Source organism: Diospyros lotus, chromosome 10 (assembly GCF_014633365.1).
Source record: "Diospyros lotus cultivar Yz01 chromosome 10, ASM1463336v1, whole genome shotgun sequence".
Taxonomy (NCBI): domain Eukaryota; kingdom Viridiplantae; phylum Streptophyta; class Magnoliopsida; order Ericales; family Ebenaceae; genus Diospyros; species Diospyros lotus.
In genome coordinates, this window is record NC_068347.1 from 5,158,940 (window position 1) to 5,178,514 (window position 19,575).

Consider the following 19,575-nt stretch of genomic DNA (forward strand, 5'->3'; position numbering starts at 1 on the left):
TAATTGTCGCAGCCCAATCATCGCAACCTGAACCTGATTAGGATTCGTTGGGTTGCGGTAACTAGGCTTCGTCACAGCCCAACGGTTGGGGGAGCCCGATTGGGCGTTGGGCTTAGTCGCGGCCCAATCGGGCTTCGTCTACCTTCGATGCAGAGACGAAGCCCCATCGGCTTCCTTAGGGCTTTGTTCCAGAGATGAAGCCCATTTGGGCTTCTTCCCCCAACGGGCTTCGTTGCGAACGAAGCCCGACCGTGGGGCTTCATTCGCAATGAAGCCCGGTCGGTCTCTATTGTCGCCGACGACGAAGCTTTGTTCATTAAAATCAAGCAAAAAACTCTAACCTTGTTCAACGAAGATGAGATCGATGTCGGTGGTAACAGTGGTGGTCACGGTGGCGATTAAGTGGCTATCATGACGACAGGAGGTTGCTGTAGTGAGAGAGATGATGTGGGTGAGTGAAATGAGTAATGAGGGGGTGAAGGTATTTTACTATTTGACTATTGTTGTGGTTGTTTTTATTTCTTTTTGATTTTTTAAATAAAATAATGGTCAAATCTGGTAAAGTGGCTATATCATGTAATTAGTTTGTTTGAAAGTACAAAAATATTTTTTTTTAAAAAAAGGGGTTAGAAACGATTTTTATATTTGAATAGTGGTTACTTTTTGCCATTTCCACTAAAGAATAAGTCATGTGACTTCTTATTTAGGTTTTCTCAATAAAGATAAGACTTTAAGTTTATGCCAGAGATGATAGTGTAAGCAATTAAGCTCAAAACAACTGTACAACCTTAATGAATCAAAATTAAAATATTAAAATAATTTTATTCAGGTAGTTAGAGCAAAGACTATTTTATTATTGAATTCGTCTAAGAACTAGCCTTTTGTGGTCACGACGAGTCTAAAGATTCAAATAATCAATGTAACTTTCTTAAACAATTATAATTTTTAGTATAAAAGTTGTGAAGAATAATTGTAAAAAAAATAATTATTTTAATAATATTATTATTATTTTATTTTTAAAATTATATTTTTATATTTAAATTCACCCCCCACTAAACTAAAATCCTGCCTCCGCCCTTGTAAACCTCTATTGTTACTGTGGTTAAAACATTCTTTGGACAAGTTCACATATACATACGACATATATGTCATTGTTGTGTTTTTCAACATAATAATCTTTTATTAACTTTTTATAAAAATGATATTTAATAAATAATTATTATAACCATTCTCAATTATTAAATACTATTTTATCAATATTACAACATAACAATGCTTCTGTTGGCAAAATACCTTGAACCTACGAGATCTACCCTATCCTAGTTGAGGTGGAGTCAAAAATTGTTTGATCGAGATTGAGTCAAGTCAAATTCAAGGAATCTCTAATTATGTTTCAATCGATACCATTCCACTCCCACCCGACTTATACATATGTATATTACACTTATGAAGAAATATATTATCTATTTTATTAAACACAAAAAATATATAAAAATATTATCTATTCTATACATATGAATATATAAATTTAGGATTAAGGACATCTTGTTCAGAAATTAAGTGAAAATTCCTCTCATTAAGGTATAGGACGAGACATAAGGTATGGAGTTAGGAACAGGATAAGCCTGTGCTATCCCGTTGCCAACACTAAACAATGCTAAGAGGCTATTTGGCTTAGCGGTTTGATTGCTTATAAGCTGCTTTAAAGTTATATAACTTTTTATAATTAAGTGTTTGGCAAAAATTAACAGCTTTAAAGCTATATAGCTTTAAAGATGCTATAACAGCATTTGCCAAAAAAAGCTAGAGAGTTGACTAAGAAAAATACCATTTTATCCTCAAATAAGTTTCATATTTACATGCGTGTCACCGCCATTACCGTTGCATCTTCTTCCCCAAACTCTCTTCTCCCATCATCTTCTCCAAAAGCTGTCGTGTAATACCCGGGAATGATTTGAAGATATAAACAATATTTAATGAAGGGCATAAATGGAATTTACGAAAAAGTGAGACTATGGGGTACACTAACGCAGCTTTGGACAATCGAATTAGTCAAAGAGAGTACGGTGGACCCTAGATAGTCAAGGAAAATGGTATAATATCGATGAGTGATTCGAATTATGATTTTTAGTAATGAAAGAAATTGGATCGGGAACAATTTTTGGCACAACTGTCGACCGGGCTGAGAAAACCAAATCAACGTTAGAGATATCTGAAAAGTCAACAGAGCATGTCAAGGACCAATATTTTATGTATAGAACAACCCTTAAGTGATTTCGGGTTGAAACGAATGGATTTAGGGTCAAAACGATCAATCAGGCCTAAGTATAATTTTCTAATTTTGCCCGATGGAGGTCAAAACAGTAATTTTTCAAGAGTTTCAAGGGTGAAATGAAAAGTACTAATCTTGTGGGCCTTAGTGATGGTGTTGGAAAGATCAGGGGTATCATAGTAGGGGCTAAAATGGAATTGGAAGAAAACAGGGGTGAAAGTATAAAAAATGGAAAGTTACAATGTGAACATAGCAATGGATTTCGGCCGCCGCACTGCCACCGCACTTGGCCGTCGTTTTAGGTGATGGGATGGCCGAGGGTGGCTTTGGGGAGGTGGTATCCGGCTATGTGAGGCTTGGGGACTAAGCTATGGCCGGCAATTGGTCGAAAAGTGGCCGATTTTTGGGTATAAATAGTAGCCGAAACTTCAAGGTTTTTGGCATCAAATTGGCCGCGTTTTGGTACGATTTTGGGAGCTTTGATAGAGGGCTTTTGGTAGCAAGGCATCAAGGATCACTTTGGGAGCGTTTTGAGGCATTTTTGAGTGAGTTTGGTGGCCATTCGAAGCTTGGCCGTGAGTGGGAGGTGGACCGCTAGGGCTGCCTATAAATCAATTTTTGGAGGGCTTTTTGGTGTTGTTTCGGCCTACAAATTGCACTATCAGGATCGATTCTTCAAGGGCTTTAAGGGGGTACCACTTTCATGGCCATCAGAGCAACTGTCGGCGACCGAATTTTTGGATCAGATGATGGCGCGTGCAGCCACGCGCCAGTCTTTACTTGCATCCACGCACCAAGCGCATGAAGGTGCGTGACAAGGGGCTTTTTTGTAATTTCATTTCTAGAATTTTTATTTCATTATTTGAGAATTTATTGTATCGAAATATTTTGGAAAATGGTTGAGAAAATAATTATTTTGAAATTACCGAGGTGAAAAATGGGAGAAAATAGAGGAAATTAAGGAAAATTTGAGGAAAATGGATTTTAATGCTCCTTAATTAAATATGGTGTTTAGGAAGTGTTTTGGTTCGAGGTTGAACTGTAAGTTCGAGTATTTGTGTTTTAGCACGTAAAACGAGGTGGTGCACAAGGATCGAGGCGATTCGAATATGTCGAGGTGAGTGTTCGCCCCCAAAACTTGGTTTATTGCGGGTGCTTCTACCTTAAAAACTTGGTGTTTGTTCTATCTAAATGTGTTGTGACTTTATGCAAAATGGTTTTGTTGCATGCAAATGATAACTGGTGACGGTTGGTTTTATGAGGGAGGTTCGTCCCTAAACGTTTGTGCATTGTATTTTATAAAACTGTTGTTTATATGATGCATTGAATTGTGAAATGTGGCATTGTCTTTAGTTTTGTGTGTACGTATGGAATGTCAGTCTCGGATCTTGTCTGGATAATGTAGCCATAATTCTCCAAGGGCGTGACAGAATAATAGGGGTATTTGATGCTAGGTGTGCATGTCAGGATAGCCGCCTTGGTTTCCGTGCCAAACCGTTTGGTCAAGGAAGTTGCACTAGGACGACTAGGTGGTCCATACTATGTTGTTCATGTGGGATGTCAGCCTACGATATTGTCTGGATAGTGTAGTCGTAATTCTCCAAGGGCGTGACGGAATAATAGGGGCATCTGATGCTAGTGTGCATGTCAGGATAACCACCTTGGTTTTCGTGCCAGGCCGTTTAGCTAGGAAAGTTGCACTAGGATGACTAAGTGGTCCATATGAAATTTTGGAGTTGGGACTAGATGGTGGTTCCTGAATGCTTAAGGTGGGAACGTTTTCTGGTGAGATGCGTTGGTAGCCCCATTTAAGCTAGAATCGCGTCGTGTCGTCGAATCGGTATGGTGGAATAGCTTTTAGAGAAATTGCTCTTTTTCCCATGGTAAGAATAAGCGCGTGGGATTCTCTTGGGCTAAGGCTTGCCGGGTGTATTGGTTTATTTCATGTCTTGCATTCATTCATGAAAAATGTGTTTTAAACTCTCACTTAGATGATTCATCATCTAATTTGGATTATGTCCCTAGAATATTCAAACGTTCCAGGTGAAGGCAGCGATGCGAAAGGAAAAGAAATTGCCAAGGAGTGACAGCGATTAGTTGATAGCTTGTAATATGTCGCTTTCAATAATGTTGTTTATTTTGAAGACGTCTTGTAAGTGTTGGTTTGACTTTATATTATAAATAAAGTGGTTTCAGTTATAACTTGTTAAGGTTTCAATCTATCTTCTACATTTGTGTTGGTGAACCTGTCTTAGTTTATTGATGGTTCATAGTTGATATACTGAGAAGGTGTAACGGGATCTTCAGGGAACTATTTTTGTGATGGGTTTTTATTTGAAAAAAAATTTATATTCCCGAAATCTTATGTTACCTAATGCTCCCGGGAATTGGAGTGTTACATGTCGTCGTCGCCTCTCCGCTATTACAGCCATTGTCGCTGTCGCCCCTCCTCTATAACCGTTGCAGCCATTATCCAGCTGAGCCACTGCAAAAAGCCTCAAGTTGGTGGGTTGCGCCATCGTTGTTTTTGTTATGCCATTACTGCGACAAGCCGTTGTCGCCCCTCCTCCATAACTGCCGTAGCCGTTGGCCCCATTGACTGCTTCTCGTCGGCCATCGCCCCTACCGGCTATCCCCACCCTCATCTCATCTGTTCCCATAAGATTGCCCACTGCGTGTATATATATATTATGTTATATGTATATATATATAATAGATAATATTGAGCCAACTTGCTTATATTAATTAAGTTTTGATGATTAATAAAAATATTTTTATGATATAAATCTTTTTTCTTACGCATACAAAAAGTAAATTTATTTTAAATTAAAGGTGCGACATGTTTTCTTATTATTTGAGAAAGTCTAAATATTTTTTGAACTTCAAACTTCATATTAACCATTTCTTTAGCGGTTAAAATGCTTATAAATACCCCGCAAAACTCATTTTTTGAGTATCCAAGTACTTTCATTGCATATCTAAAGCACCCGAAAGCTCTCAAATACTCTCAAGCAAAGCATCCAAGCAATCCGAGACTCTCGAAATATTATTGCACATCCATCGAAAAGCCACAAGGCAAGAGCAGAAAAGTTCTTCAAGTCTTCTACAACAAATCCAAACTTCTCCATTTGAGGTTACTAATTTATTTATTTATTTAAATATTATTGTCTTATATAATTTGTTCTTAATTGTTTATTTGTATCTAAGTGTGAACAAATTATTTGTAATATTTAAATTACTATTGTGGATTATATATGTTTCCTAAAACCATTAAAATTTAGGTGAATCTAGTTTTCAAAGTAAGTTAGGAAGAAAATCTTGGTGTAGTGGTTGCTTAGAACCCGTTATAATTTAGGTGTGTATCTAGTTTCCAATGTGAGTTAATGTGAAAATTTTGGTAAAATTATTTTAGTGGAACCCCAAGGGTGGTTAGACATTGTGAGAATAGATTAGATGTGTGTGAAGACATCGAATCATTATAAATTGTGTTGTGCCTCATTGTATTTATTTTTGTTATATCTTGTGACTTATATTTATTATTAGTCTCAAATATAATTTATTATATTTATCAAATATATATTTTTTAATAAAATTATTAATTAAGAATATTTATCAAAATTGAGAAAAATTTTAATCACTCAATTCATCCCCTCTTGAGTGGTCATTCTCTAAGAAACCAACACATAATAATATATATTATTGTTATATATAACATATATAACATATATAATATTGTATTAATATATTTTTAATAATTATATATAATTTATCAATATTTAATAATAAAATTTTACATCACTAAACACTATCTATTTTAGTTTTTTTTATCAAATTTTGATAATTTATCAGCTCTTTTAAACCAAACACATAACTAATAATTGATAACTTAAAACCACATTTATCCAAACACGTTATCAACTTAAACACTATCTATTTTAGTTTTTTTTATTAAATTTTGATAGCTTATCAGCTCTTTTAAATCAAACACATAATAATTGATAGCTTAAAAGCACATTTATCCAAATACGTTATCAACTTAAACACTATCTATTTTAATTTTTTTATTAAAATTTGATAACTTATCAGCTCTTTTAAATCAAATACATAACTAATAATTGATAGTTTAAAAGCACATTTATTCAAATACGTTATCAACTTAAATACTTTCTAACTTTTAATTTAAAAATTAAATAATTTAAAAGCTATTGAAAAAAATGCTAAGCCAAATAGCCTCTAAATAGACTGGAAAGCAGAAATTCCTAAGGTAAAAAGGAAAATGGAGAAAATAATAATAATAATAATAATAATAATAATAGTAGGTATGGAAGAAGAAGAAGAAGAAAATTGAAATTGAGGGGGCATTTGTCTGTCTCTCTTTTAACTCTGAATCCCCTCCGAAAATCATGGAACATTCCAATTCACAAACGAACGTGATCTGAATACAAAATCCAACGGAACAACGGAGACAAAAGGTTTCTGAAATTTCTGGGGAATTCAGCAGCACCATCATAACCATCCAACGGGACAAAACTTTCAATTCAAATTCCATGCGGAGCCTCGTCGGGTTGTAGATTGGCGGCTCATGGCAATCTTGCATTGTCGTGGGGCGCCGACGAAACCACTTTGGGGATTGCTTCTCTTGGCGCAGTGTCGGATGCATTGCAAGATTTGAATGCGAATGGAAAGGTGATTTTTGGGAAGCACAAATGGAGGGGACCACAGTCCGTTCCGTCCTTGTTTTCTTGGTTTTTCTTGTTGGCTCGGCGGTGGTGGTGCATTCGGGAGGCTGCCGGAAAGTTTTAGGAACCCTTTCTGGGAATGAATTGCCTGCTAATTCCCAAGAAGCGGTACCAATCTGATTTCATTCTTTTTCCTCTTTCATAAATGTGCCTATTTTGTGTATTGATACGTATATACATATATATATATATATATTGTATCTTGCTATTGTTGTTTCACACATTTGGATTTCGTGGAAGTGTTTGGTTTCTCGGAGTGAATAATGGTTTCATTGCAGATATTCATTTTGTTGTTTCTATTTATGGATGGTTTTATAAGCAATCTTAAGTATATGATGGTTATTCAGCTGAAATTCTTGTAGATTCTCAGTGGAATTGTTGCCTTTAATTCGTTGGTTTCATGCTGATGGTTTGAATAAGAAAATCAACTTTCTAAACAAAGAAAGTTTATATATATATATATATGTGTATATTCTTCCTTCTGTTCTGGAATTAGAAGAAACCTCAGAAATACTAGAGCAGATCAAAGATTTGGCTGAGTGTGGATGGCAGTAGACAAGATGATTGGGACCAAAAAGAGCGCCTACAGTCATCTCGAGTAGTGATCCAATGAGCACACGATATAGACCTTCTACAGCACCATACAAGAGAACAGTAGATATCCAAGGTCATGCTGAAACTATCATCTAAAATTGCTAAGAGCTGTCCAACTACAATATAAGTGCCTTCCCGATTCAGGCTGGCTGTCAGCTTTGACAGATCTGGATTCAATAATGGAACACAAGATTATGACTCCTTTGACCTATAATACAAGTGCTAAATGGCTGTGCATAAGTGGCTTTGAGGAAATCTGAGTTCTCTAGCAGCCTTACAAATTGCCAAATTCAAATCAAGAAGACAGCTTATAATTATCCAAACTTAAAAAGTAGTTTCAAATCACCACCCAACCAGAATCACCTAAGATGGATTAACTCTGTAACTTAAGCTCCAGCCTGCAAATGCTTATTTGTCCACTCAGATAATAAAAGAAAACATTTGACAGTTTCTATTCTACATATAGATGGTAAAAGACTGGATTACAACATTTGTTTTGAAATTGATTTTACACCACAGACTCAAAGTTGGAAAGAATTCTCACAGGAAATGCTTCACTTTGCTAGATTTTATCCAAATAGTTCAAAAAGAATCATCAATTTTGTGCTCATGTTTATCTTAACTTCTTATCAATTCTATATGATGAATTGATGATAACTTGAATATATGAAAATTGGCTTGATATTAACAATTGAACTCATATATATATATTTTCTTAAATCGTAGCTTCCAGAAACCGTGGCTGGAAATATGAAATGTAAAGAATGACTGAACTTCAAAAATGAACTTTGTCTGGGTTGGGTTTCACCAAGAAATCTTTGCTGTTAGAATAAAAAAATTGCAGATTCATCTATAGAAAGAAAAATGAGAAGGTTAATGTGTACTTTGGGGATATCTGTAGCAGTCCATCGTGTTCTAGAATATTGATGGTTAAACTGCATGCTTGAGGTTTAGAGAGTGTGACCCATCATAGTTGTCAAAGGTGTGCCTAGGCGCAAGGCTCCAGAGAGGGTGCCTCAGCATGGCTCAGGCGAGGCACCCTCCATTAGGCACGTGTCTCCACCACAGGTACCTTGTGCGCCTATGGGCTGTTGGTTTTTTTTTTTTTTAGATTATTAATCAATTTTTTTCTATAACAAGGAAAAAAATACTTAAATTTAATTTCACAAAAGGTTAAATATAAAAGCCCGTGCCTGCGCGTCACGCCTTAGGCTCCGAGCACCTTTGCTCCTCCGTGTGTCTTGCACCTTTTACAACTATGGACCCATAACCAAGCAAATATGGGAAACTATTATTATATAGCTAAAAATCAATTGGTTACTAACAAAAAAAGGTTTTATTCAATTGAGTCATGGTCATAGCCACAAGAGAAAGCATGATTTCCAGTAAGGATCTCTTCGTGCTATAGTAATGTTTTACAATCTTCAAGAATATCTTAAAAGTTCTGCCTTGTCATTAGCTATGCATGAATCTCTTTCACCTCTGTATATTACTTAATACATATAACGTCAATTACTTTTCTATAATATACTGTGGCAGAGGTAACACTACTCATTCAGAATATAAGTTAACAGGTGGACAACACTACTCTAGTTTTACTGCAGGATCTGGAGGATGTTAGCATGAAAGGGCATGGGAGAATTTATTATCAACTCTCTACCCAGAAGTGCTTCAATCCAAATTCCTCAGCTAATTTTTGGGGAAAATGTAGCATGTTGTGGCAATTTTTTGCTTCCAAATAGTTAGAAGACACTTCAAGATATACCTGTCTTTCTAATTAATGCAATCTTGTGTTGTATGTTTCAGGGACAACAATCTTCCTTGACTAGATTTTTGATTGCACATGCAACATATCTTGCTTGAAGGATATCCCACTAATCATAAAATAAAAGGGAAGATTACAAAAGCATAGTTGAGGTTTGCTATAATATACACTTTTCATTAAACTTCCTATTAACCTTACAGAAACATACCAAACTATTTTTAACCTAATAGAAACCTACCTAAGGTATAAATTATGAAGGAAATTTTTTAAAAAATAGTCAATACATGTTCCAAGGGATAATAGAAGTGTTGATAAAGTTGTAAGTCCAAAAAATCATTTTAAGGGTTTTAGGTATTAAAAAGTTAACCATGAGGAAATAGTTTTAGAGCATAAAATTAGTCAAATGAAATTTTTTTGGACTGTCAATTTTACCAATGCTTTTATCTACCCTTGGAAAGTGTAATGACTATTTTATCATAATTTTTTCTAACAATTTAGAACTTAGGTATTTTTTTGTTAGGCTAAAAATGGTTTAGGTATGTTTATGTAAGATTAGCATGAATTTTAATGAAAAGTACTTATTATAACAAACCTCAGTTATATTTATGTAATTATCACAAAATAAAAAAGAAAAGAAAAATAAAGTTGTGAAACAGTTGTTATTTGACTCTGATTGATGATCTGATACGAATACCCTATGCTCGTGCCAGCTCACAATTTCTATATGCTTTACAAGTTTATTTTGCATAAAAATGGCCAAGTTACAACATACCAAGCTTTTATCCCACTATGTGGAGTTGGCTAAGTGATAGTATACACATGTAAGAAAAGGCAAGTCGTGAATATTTTCTATTTGTCATGGTTGAAAGATTTTTTTTCTTAATACGTACAGTGGGGCTGAAGCTTCAATTTTTTGTTCACTGTTGAATTGATGGCCCAAATAGCTAATAATTATGTTTGATGAAAATTTGCATACAGGCAGAGCAGGTTTGGATTCATTGCGGGAAAGAAATGAAGGATAGGACAGAAGCTGTTCAAATTTTTGACAGAATAAATGGATATCCAGTTCATGCATCTGGCGACAAAGCAGAGTCTAGGACTTGGTTTAATAAATACTGGCCTTTTGGCTTCTCTGATGTTCCAAGAAGGTACCTTCAGTCACGTAAGGATAAGGCACAAACACATGCTCAAGCACCAGGTCCTGCAGCTTCATCTCCCACCCATGCTCGAGCACTGGGCCCTGCAGCTGCGTCACCACGTTATGCTCCAGCACCTGGCCCTGCAGCTGCAGAGCCAGCTTATGATCCAGCACCTGCCAGCTCCCCATCTCCAATATTACCAGCCCCTGCTAAGAAACGATCTCCACCTCTACCGCCAAAGCTGAATGTCTCACCTCCCCCACCCAAAGTTAAACGCCCTCCACCAGCTCCTGATTCTGATCCTCCACCACTTAGTGTTCCGAATCCTCCAAAGACAAAGATTAGCAGTGACGAATGGGAGTATATGATTATTGCTATATCTGTAGCCTCTGCGGCAATACTCGCCCTTGCTGTAGTGCTCTTCTTTATCTGTCTGAAAAACAATAACAATAAAGTTGACCCCACAGACGGACAGAGAGATGAGAAACCTCTTCTTAACACTGGCTTAGGTGGTATGTTTCAAGTTCTGTACTGTCAAAGTTTTTTAATCTTCAGTGATTTGGATAGTTTTTGTTTATATTTTAGGCTGTTAACAAAGTCCCATAAACAACAACATACCAGGCCTTTATCCCACTATTAACCGAAGGCTTATAATGCAGGAAATTCAAGTAACAAGGATTTCAAGACTTCATCTGTTAAGAACAATTCAACTGATGGTGATGGTTCTTTAATCCTCCAAGGTCAATCATCTGAAGCTTCATCTGGAACCAGCCAGGAAACATCCACAACTCATAAAGGAATAGCACCTGCAGCTCCTCCACCACCTGGGCCTGCTCCTCCTCCTCCACCTAAACCTCCTGCTCCCAGAGCTCCACCACTTCCAAAAGTTGTTCGACCTCCGCCAGTTCCACTAGCTAAGCCTGGACCTCATGGACCACATCATCGAGGACATTCTTCTTCAGGTGGAGGAGATGAAACTGCTGGTGAAGCTGATGGTCAGAAAACCAAGTTAAAGCCATTCTTTTGGGACAAGGTTCTTGCAAACCCTGATCAGTCAATGGTTTGGCATGAACTTAAAGCTGGATCATTCCAGTAACGCACTAAGCCTTCATTTTTTTTTTTGTTTTTTGTTATGTTAACTTCTCAAAGAATTGGTTTCCACAACTTGTAGAGAAAATTGTTGAATTTTGTTTGGAACTTGCAGGGTTAATGAGGAGATGATGGAAAGTCTGTTTGGATATACTCCTGAAATGAACAAGTATGATCGTCGGAAAAATTCATCATCTGATGTAACACCCCAGTTTATCCAGATTATCGATCCTAAGAAGGCACAAAATTTGGCAATTCTTCTAAAAGCATTGAATGTGACAACAGAAGAAGTCTGTGACGCACTAAAGGAAGGTAACTCTTTCTCTCTCTCTCTCTCTCTCTCACACACACACACACACACACACACACCCACCAACACACACATATTTACACTTATATCTACAAACAAATATTGGTGCACAGAAAAGAGTTTCTCTGGCCCTTTTGTTAAATATGGAAGAAGTTTCTAATTTAGTAAGGGGAATTATACAGGCAAAGCCAATAAGCCACCATTATCTTCCCCCTCCTACCTATTCTTCTACTGGATTGGCTTAAATACCCTGAAAAGAATAATATTCATTACTTCCTGTTCTCCTACAATATATTAGTACGAACTACTGATTACTAAGTGCAAAAAAATATTCACATTGGACATTGTTCTAAAGTTTTACCCATGCAGAAGCGCACCATGTTTAGGCTTGCAATAGAGATATGTTTAGCCACTTACGTTCTACTTGAGAGCAACTTCCGGTCTATCCTTATTTTCTTGATAGTCTCCACCAGGAATCAACTGAAGTTTCCTTGATTGGTAATTTTATTAACTATTAGTTTTTTTTCTCTCACCTGGTACTTACATTTTCATTGTCCACAAATAAGAAGGATATATTTATCATTTTTGAGGTGTAATTCTTTTCAGTTAACTGAAATTTTTGGGCAATATTGTTAACTGATCATTACAACAAGAACAAGTCAAACAGCAACAAGAACAGCATATCAAGCCTTTATCTCACCATGTGGGGTCAACTACATGAATTCTAGCTTACCAGTCATTTCTATCAATGATTTTTTTTATCTTTTGTAAGGCTAATATACTGCAATCAATGTAGTTGAAGAGATATGTGCCTCCTGTCACTGGAGATGCATGCTGATTGATGCAAACATTCTCTGCTTTGATGTACTCTTTATTAAAATTGTTTAACTTCTCATGATTTATTTCTTTCTCTTTTTTTATTTTTTTTTCTTTTTATTGTTCTGTTTTTATTGATCAGGTAATGAGCTTCCTTTTGAGCTCGTCCAGAGTTTGATAAAGATGGCGCCAACAACAGAAGAAGAGCTAAAGCTTAGGCTATACAATGGCGATCCTTCTCATCTAGGACATGCTGAGCGATTTCTAAAAGTCATGGTTGATATTCCATTTGCATTTAAACGGATGGAATCATTGTGTTTCATGAGTTCTCTTCAGGAAGATGTCCGTACGCTTAAAGAGTCTTTTGAAACCTTAGAGGTGAAACATTTGATCTTTTCATGAAATGTCTCATTCAGTTTGGTGCCTATTAGTTTGTATTCCAATTTCAATTGTTGCCAATTTACACACCATTTAAGTTATTGTAGGGTTTATCTATGAGCAACCCACATCTCATCATGCTGCCATCATGCTGCCATTTTTGCAAATGTCGAGTTTCTGGATCATAAAATCTGTTGAATGTTTTGGCTCACATTCATGTTAAAAACGAATGAAATATTTCTTCCTGAGGATAGAGTACTTATTTAGTAAACCATATTTTCCATTTGCCAAGTATATGGTAGAACACAATTGCATCCTGACCAATGAAATGCCATGGATTCCCAGGCATTGATAGATGCACTTCCAGAATAATCTATGCAATTATCCTTGAATAAGTATGAGCGCTATGTATTTTCAGTCGGCTAACAATGTCAGATCTTAAATTGCAGGTAGCATGCAGAGAGCTCAGAAACAGTAGACTTTTCCTGAAACTGTTAGAAGCAGTTCTCAAAACTGGTAACCGTATGAATGTCGGTACCTTCCGTGGAGGCGCCCAGGCATTCAAGCTCGACACACTTTTGAAACTTTCTGATGTAAAAGGAACTGATGGCAAGACCACACTTCTTCACTTTGTTGTCCAGGAGATTATTCGATCTGAAGGGGTGAGAGCTGCACGTAAAGCAAGAGAGAGCAATAGCATATCCAGCATCAACACAGAGGATCTTGTTGAGGATTCTACTCGTGAAACCTCGGAGCACTATCGCAGCCTCGGTCTTCAGGTAGTTTCTGGGTTAAGTAATGACCTGCAGAATGTAAGAAAGGCAGCAAATATAGATTCTGATGGTCTTACATCTACAATATCTAAGCTTGGTCACTCACTGATAAAAACTAGAGAGTTCTTGAATAATGAGATGAAAGATTTAGAGGAAGACAGCAAGTTCCACCATAGTCTTGTCAACTTTGTCCCGCATGCGGAGGAGGAGATTGCAAAGATTCTGGAGGAAGAAAAAAGAATAATGGCACTGGTCAAGAGTACATCAGATTACTTTCACGGGAAGGCTGTGAAAGATGAAGGCTTGCGGTTGTTTGTAATTGTCCGCGATTTCTTGAAAATATTGGACATTACATGTAAGCAGGTGAAGGAGTTGGCAGCGAAAGCTATGAAGACTCCTGCAAAAGAGACTTGCGCATCAACTTCTTCTGAAACACCCCGGATGAAGCCGTTGCCTGATGTTCGCCAACGGCTATTCCCGGCCATCAAGGACCGCCGGGTGGATGATGATTCCAGTTCTGATGATGAGAGCTTCTCCCCATAACTCTTCATCAATGTAGGTATAGAGGATTCTATGGCTAAAATCAGATTTAGTTCTTTCTTTCTTTGTTTTTTTTTCTTTACTTTAGCTCCAGTTACATGGGGATTTTTCTTAATTTCCTTAACTATTAAGTCCATGCTAGCAACTTGGCGAAAAAATTAACTGGTTACTAAACAGGATGGCGCATGAAGCAGGTTTGCAATGTCGAGGAAGGGCTTTTGAGATGGGTAAAGCAGGCGTAGGGCGACCAGTTCTTGAATTTGGTAAAGCAGTTTAGACATCACTCGATAAACTGCTGCACATCCAGCTTGATTACTGTAAGATATGTTAAATATGTCCATGAGCAAAATTACCAAGCTTTGGTAGAATGGGGTTGTCCTCCTCCACTTCCCCTAACATTTCATCTTTGTTTCTTGTGTTGTGGAGAGGTACTTCTGTTGCAGGCTTTAACCAAAATTGAAGTTTGTAAAAATTCAGAGTTTAGCAGGGAACACATTCTTGGAAATGCATCAAATTTTCAACCTCCTTTAGAGACAAACATAGCAAGTAAAATGATACACCACTGATATCATATCATTTGAAGCAAATGCTAGATGTCATCCTTTCATACATTCCTGCATTTATATCGGAATTAACAGTCTCATGCTACACATATTCCTGTATATCTTCTCCGTCTTTTGCCTTGAGATCTGTAATAAAGCATTCAGCTTTGAGTTTTCATCCTGAAAAGAGCATCTACAGGTAATGGAAATTACGTACTTGTTCATGAAAACAAATTGCTCTCCCCTTTAGTAGAAGAGCTGTAAATAAGAACAAGAGCCGGTTTAGTTATTTCTATGCTGTTCACTAGCGTGCCATCTGAATTCATTTTGTCTTACATTTGTCCTAGTCTGTTCGTGATCGATAAGGATGGAGTTTTCTTTGAATTCGTTAGGCATCATTTTTGTTACTTATCCTCTGGACTTAACGAAATTGCATGCAGGAAATGTGATGTTATTTCGCGTTCAGTGTCTTTCACCCAATCTATGTGCAAGTGAATCGTCGATAAGGACCAAATCTTACAGAAACTTCTTTCCTTTGATGCACCTGCAACTTACAAGCATGCCGTGTCCTTGATCTTTGTTATAGAAAGGGTATATGTTTGTCTCAAGTGTTGCTTTTAACCATTGCTTGCATATATATATGCTGTCTTTCCAGCTGATATTACAGTACAAAATGCAAGTTGCTCAATATGCACACTTGGTTAATCTTGTTGCACTTTGAAGGCTCTGTGTATTTGGCTACTCATTTTGGGGCTTCAGACTTTTCACATTCTCTCAATTCCATACTGTGATTCAACTTGAATTCAATTGCTTGTCTACAAATTTGTGTTTTACTTGTCATTAAGTGTAGATTAAGGGTGAGTTTTGCTAAGGCTGTTGTTCTGTGATTGGAAGATTACGGGTTCAAGTTGTTGAAACAACTTCTTTTGCAAAACACAGATGATGCCGCTTTACAAAATTGACTGTTTACTAACCCTATGCAAAGGATAATCTTTGGAACCCCTTTTTGTTGCCATAATGCTATTCGTACACAGTGTTTTAATACCGTGTTTGGACACTTGCAAAAGTACAAGTACTTCTTCAATGAATTAACGATACTTCTTTATAAAATTATACTGCATTTTTGAGAGAGAGTTGATAATTTTGTGAAGACGTATTGTTAACTCATAGAAGAAGTACTTATATTACTATGAGTGTCAAAATACAGTATAAATAATGTTACCCTTATTGTCTAGACTCATATAAGTTGTGACACATCCAATTTGATGTTGTATTGCTGCCATGTAAAGAAAATTTTCACTTTTCCCAAAAAAAAAAAAAAAAGAGAATTTTTTATGCATGAAAATGGTTCCCTCCCATTAAAAATTGCATCTTGGGCTCTTTGGAATATTCTTTCACCGTCTAAAATGTGTTTTTGGAAAATGAATTATCATTTTTGACTTAATCCATATAGTACCCTCTCAATAATTAAATTATTAAAATTATTAAATTATTATTTAAATTATTAAAAATTATTAGTGTAAGTATTTACTGTGACCGAGAATAAATGAAGCCATTATTTACATCACCTAGGATGCAACCTCACAAAAAAAAAAAAAAATCATGTTAACAAGACACATCAAATTAAGTTTAATATATAAATATGATATTTAATCTCTCAATAATTAAAAAAATATGACATTTGGTCCTTAATATGAAAAAAAGAATAAATTTGATGAAAAAAAACCTAAATTTTATAAAAAAGACCTAAAAATCTTAAAATAAAACTAAATTTACCTAATGAAAAATTGTGATAACAAGAATTCAAATGAAAAACAACAAAAGATAAACCCCATCAAAGTACTCATCTATATTAACACACACTACATGTAGGAAATACCAATGAGGTCTTAAACCATAATATCTAAAACAAGTCTCAACAAAAGTTCATAAAAATATTCCATACTTTAGACAAGTCACAAAATAACAAAATGTCTCAAATCTTCTAATTTTTAGAAAGATGATGGGTTTCACTGTTGGTAGTCGTGACCCTCCTCCTTTGGTACCTTAAAGCAGCTTCTTCCTGAAGTTAGTTGATTGTGATACTTGGTTTACCACGCCACTATAAACCTGGAAGCTGATAGTTCATACTATTGTATTCTCTAATTGCATATAGAGCTGACTCGATCATGAAGCCATCTAGGTGATTGCCTAAGACCTTCGTGTTTACTAAGGCCCTAAAACTTTGTAATTTATATATGTATTTTTTATTTTTTTAATAATAAATATTTTATTAAAAAATTAAGTCCAAAATAAAATCCAACTTTTAGTTCAAATTTCACATAAATACACATATTCCTAGCCCAACAATCAATTTATAAAGTTTTGTCTTTTCCATTTTCACTTCCCAATTTTTATGTTCTCTCCTCCCATTGTTCTTAATTTTCTCTTCCCAATTTTTACCGTTTCTTCTTTCATAGATTTTAAGATTGTAAATTTATCTTTGATCATAAATCTTTCAATTGCAGCCCTAAAAAATTTTTCTCAATTACAAATTTTCAATCAAAAGCAATAACAATTATCATATGTCTTGTTCTTCTTGTTTTAATTGTTTCCTTTTCCTTGAATAGTTATTTTTTCTTTGTTTATTGTAGTAGATTATTTATTTATTTTTTTATCTATTAGACATTATATTTTAGTTAAAAATTCACCATCATTAAGAAATTATTATATTTTGTAATTGATTGAATTTTAACTTTTTTTTTTCTTTTTTAATTTAATGAAATGGAGGAATTTTTTACGTGTATTATTTATTTTTTTACAAAAAAAAATTCTTGAGAAGGTCCCGACAAACTTTTTCCCTTAAGGCCCAAGTTGGTTGAGTTGGTTCTAACTGCATATTGTATAACACTCCGGGAAAAATTTCTTGAATGGACTAGTGGAGGTGGAGCACTGCTTGATGGCTCTATTGGAGCAGTGCTTGGTGTAACATTGCTTGATTGCTTTAGTGCTCTCATAAACCTTTTGGTATGTTGTCCAAGTTGGTTAAAAAAAAGTTTGTTAAATAGGAAAACATGTCGATAATCCATCAAAAACTAAGTTGGCAGTGTTAAAAGAAAGCTCACATTCCAAAACCTTTTTTAATCTGATGCCAATAAACCATGCCCAATTTGTAACTTATTTCTTCTAGACCTTTTAAACTGACTTCTAACCTCATTGGTTTGGCCTAGTGCATTTGCATCTATTTTCCATTTTTCTCCATCCCTTAAGTCTTCTAGGCCTTTTATTGTTATACTATTTACAATTTACACAATGCAATTAATTTATGGAAACTTAAACATTGAAATGGAAACTTAAACATTGAAATGGAAACTTAAAAGTAAAAATGATAGTGTATTACCTTAGAAGTCCCAACAAGCTTAGTTGAGCACTTGTATGCATTGTGTCATGTTGTCTTGCATAAACTATAAGTCATAATTGTTCCTTTTTTTTATTTATAGTTTACTTGTTTTCTTTGGTTCATTTTTGTCTCGTCTTCTTTTCTTTTTGGCCATTTTTGTCTCGTCTTCTTTTCTTTTTGGCCTACCTGGCATCCTCCTACCTTTTGGAGGTTTCGCAAGTGGTTTACCCGTCTAAACCCAAAGCCTCGTTCCTCTTAAGGGTTGCAAGTAACTACCATAAGACTTTAAGTATGTTTCCTTATTGTATCATAAGTCTCTAAATGCTTTCTAATAGAATATATGGCAATGACTATATGAGCACATGGGATACCATTGAGGACGTCCCATTCTCTATATGTGTAAGTCTTGTTCTTCGTGTCAACTATATGAGTGTAATCAAGATCATACAAGTTCTTGATTTCATACCCAAACTCCCCATTCTAGTCCATCATCTAGTCATAAGAATTCTCTTTAACTTTATCTAACTTCTTCAAATCTGTTGGAGATAAATAAAAAATCTAGGTTGTAGCTTTTCTTCTTTTACTTGTTATTTTCTTCATCGCCATTACCTTGATCTCCTGAAGCATTGAGACGATAGACTTATGTCTTGGATCCAATATCCACCTATTGAAAGCCTCGACTATATATGTAATATCTCAAGAGCCTAAAGAATAGTAGTATATATTGAGGATAAGTAAGGAAAGAAACAACATCAACTGGATACTTTTTAGGCTGAATGTAGGCAAGGAACCCCCGGATTAAGCATGCTTGAACTGAGCAACCTCAGGGATTGGTGACCTCCTGGGAAGTTCACATAGACCCATCAAGGTAAATTATTCATGTCGCTCGATACGGGATGTTACAAGTTACAATATATGTTATTATCCACCACATTGCATTTAATATATGTTCTAAAAAAAGCTCGACATCATTTCTTCACTGAACAACTCAATGCATCTTCAACAATCCCTTTTTCTAACTTGCCGCACTTCTTTAACTTCTCTTTCAAATCTTCTTTAAAGGAGCCCTAGCACACTCCCTAAAAGACCATTTTTTCTTTCTTCACCCTTTTATTTTTTAGCAAAAGCATAGTAAACGTGCTTAATTAGCACATTCTCTATGCTCTATTTAAGTCAGTTTTCATTACAAATAAATTAACATTTGGTATTACTGTTAGTGTAGGTGCTCTAGACCCAATC

General features: G+C 35.6%; 1 protein-coding gene across 5 annotated transcripts; it reads left to right on the forward strand.

Annotated features, from left to right (window-relative positions):
• The first annotated feature begins 6,646 nt into the window (after positions 1-6,646).
• LOC127810915 (formin-like protein 3) lies at positions 6,647-16,002 on the forward strand. Of its 5 annotated transcripts, none has more exons than XR_008025606.1 (8): positions 6,647-7,119; positions 10,349-11,021; positions 11,169-11,601; positions 11,714-11,910; positions 12,867-13,102; positions 13,552-14,430; positions 14,593-14,732; positions 15,398-15,987. XR_008025606.1 is itself a non-coding variant. In XM_052350524.1 (7 exons), exons 1-6 carry the CDS (start codon positions 6,979-6,981, stop codon positions 14,416-14,418), a joined length of 2,547 nt encoding a protein of 848 aa, XP_052206484.1. In that variant the 5' UTR covers positions 6,647-6,978; the 3' UTR covers positions 14,419-14,434; positions 14,593-16,002. The 5 variants fall into 5 exon arrangements, 3 of the variants coding, with proteins under 3 accessions (XP_052206484.1, XP_052206485.1, XP_052206483.1); XR_008025607.1 differs by having other exon boundaries at positions 14,593-14,678; XM_052350524.1 differs by having other exon boundaries at positions 13,552-14,434; positions 14,593-16,002.
• The last annotated feature ends 3,573 nt before the right edge of the window (positions 16,003-19,575 follow it).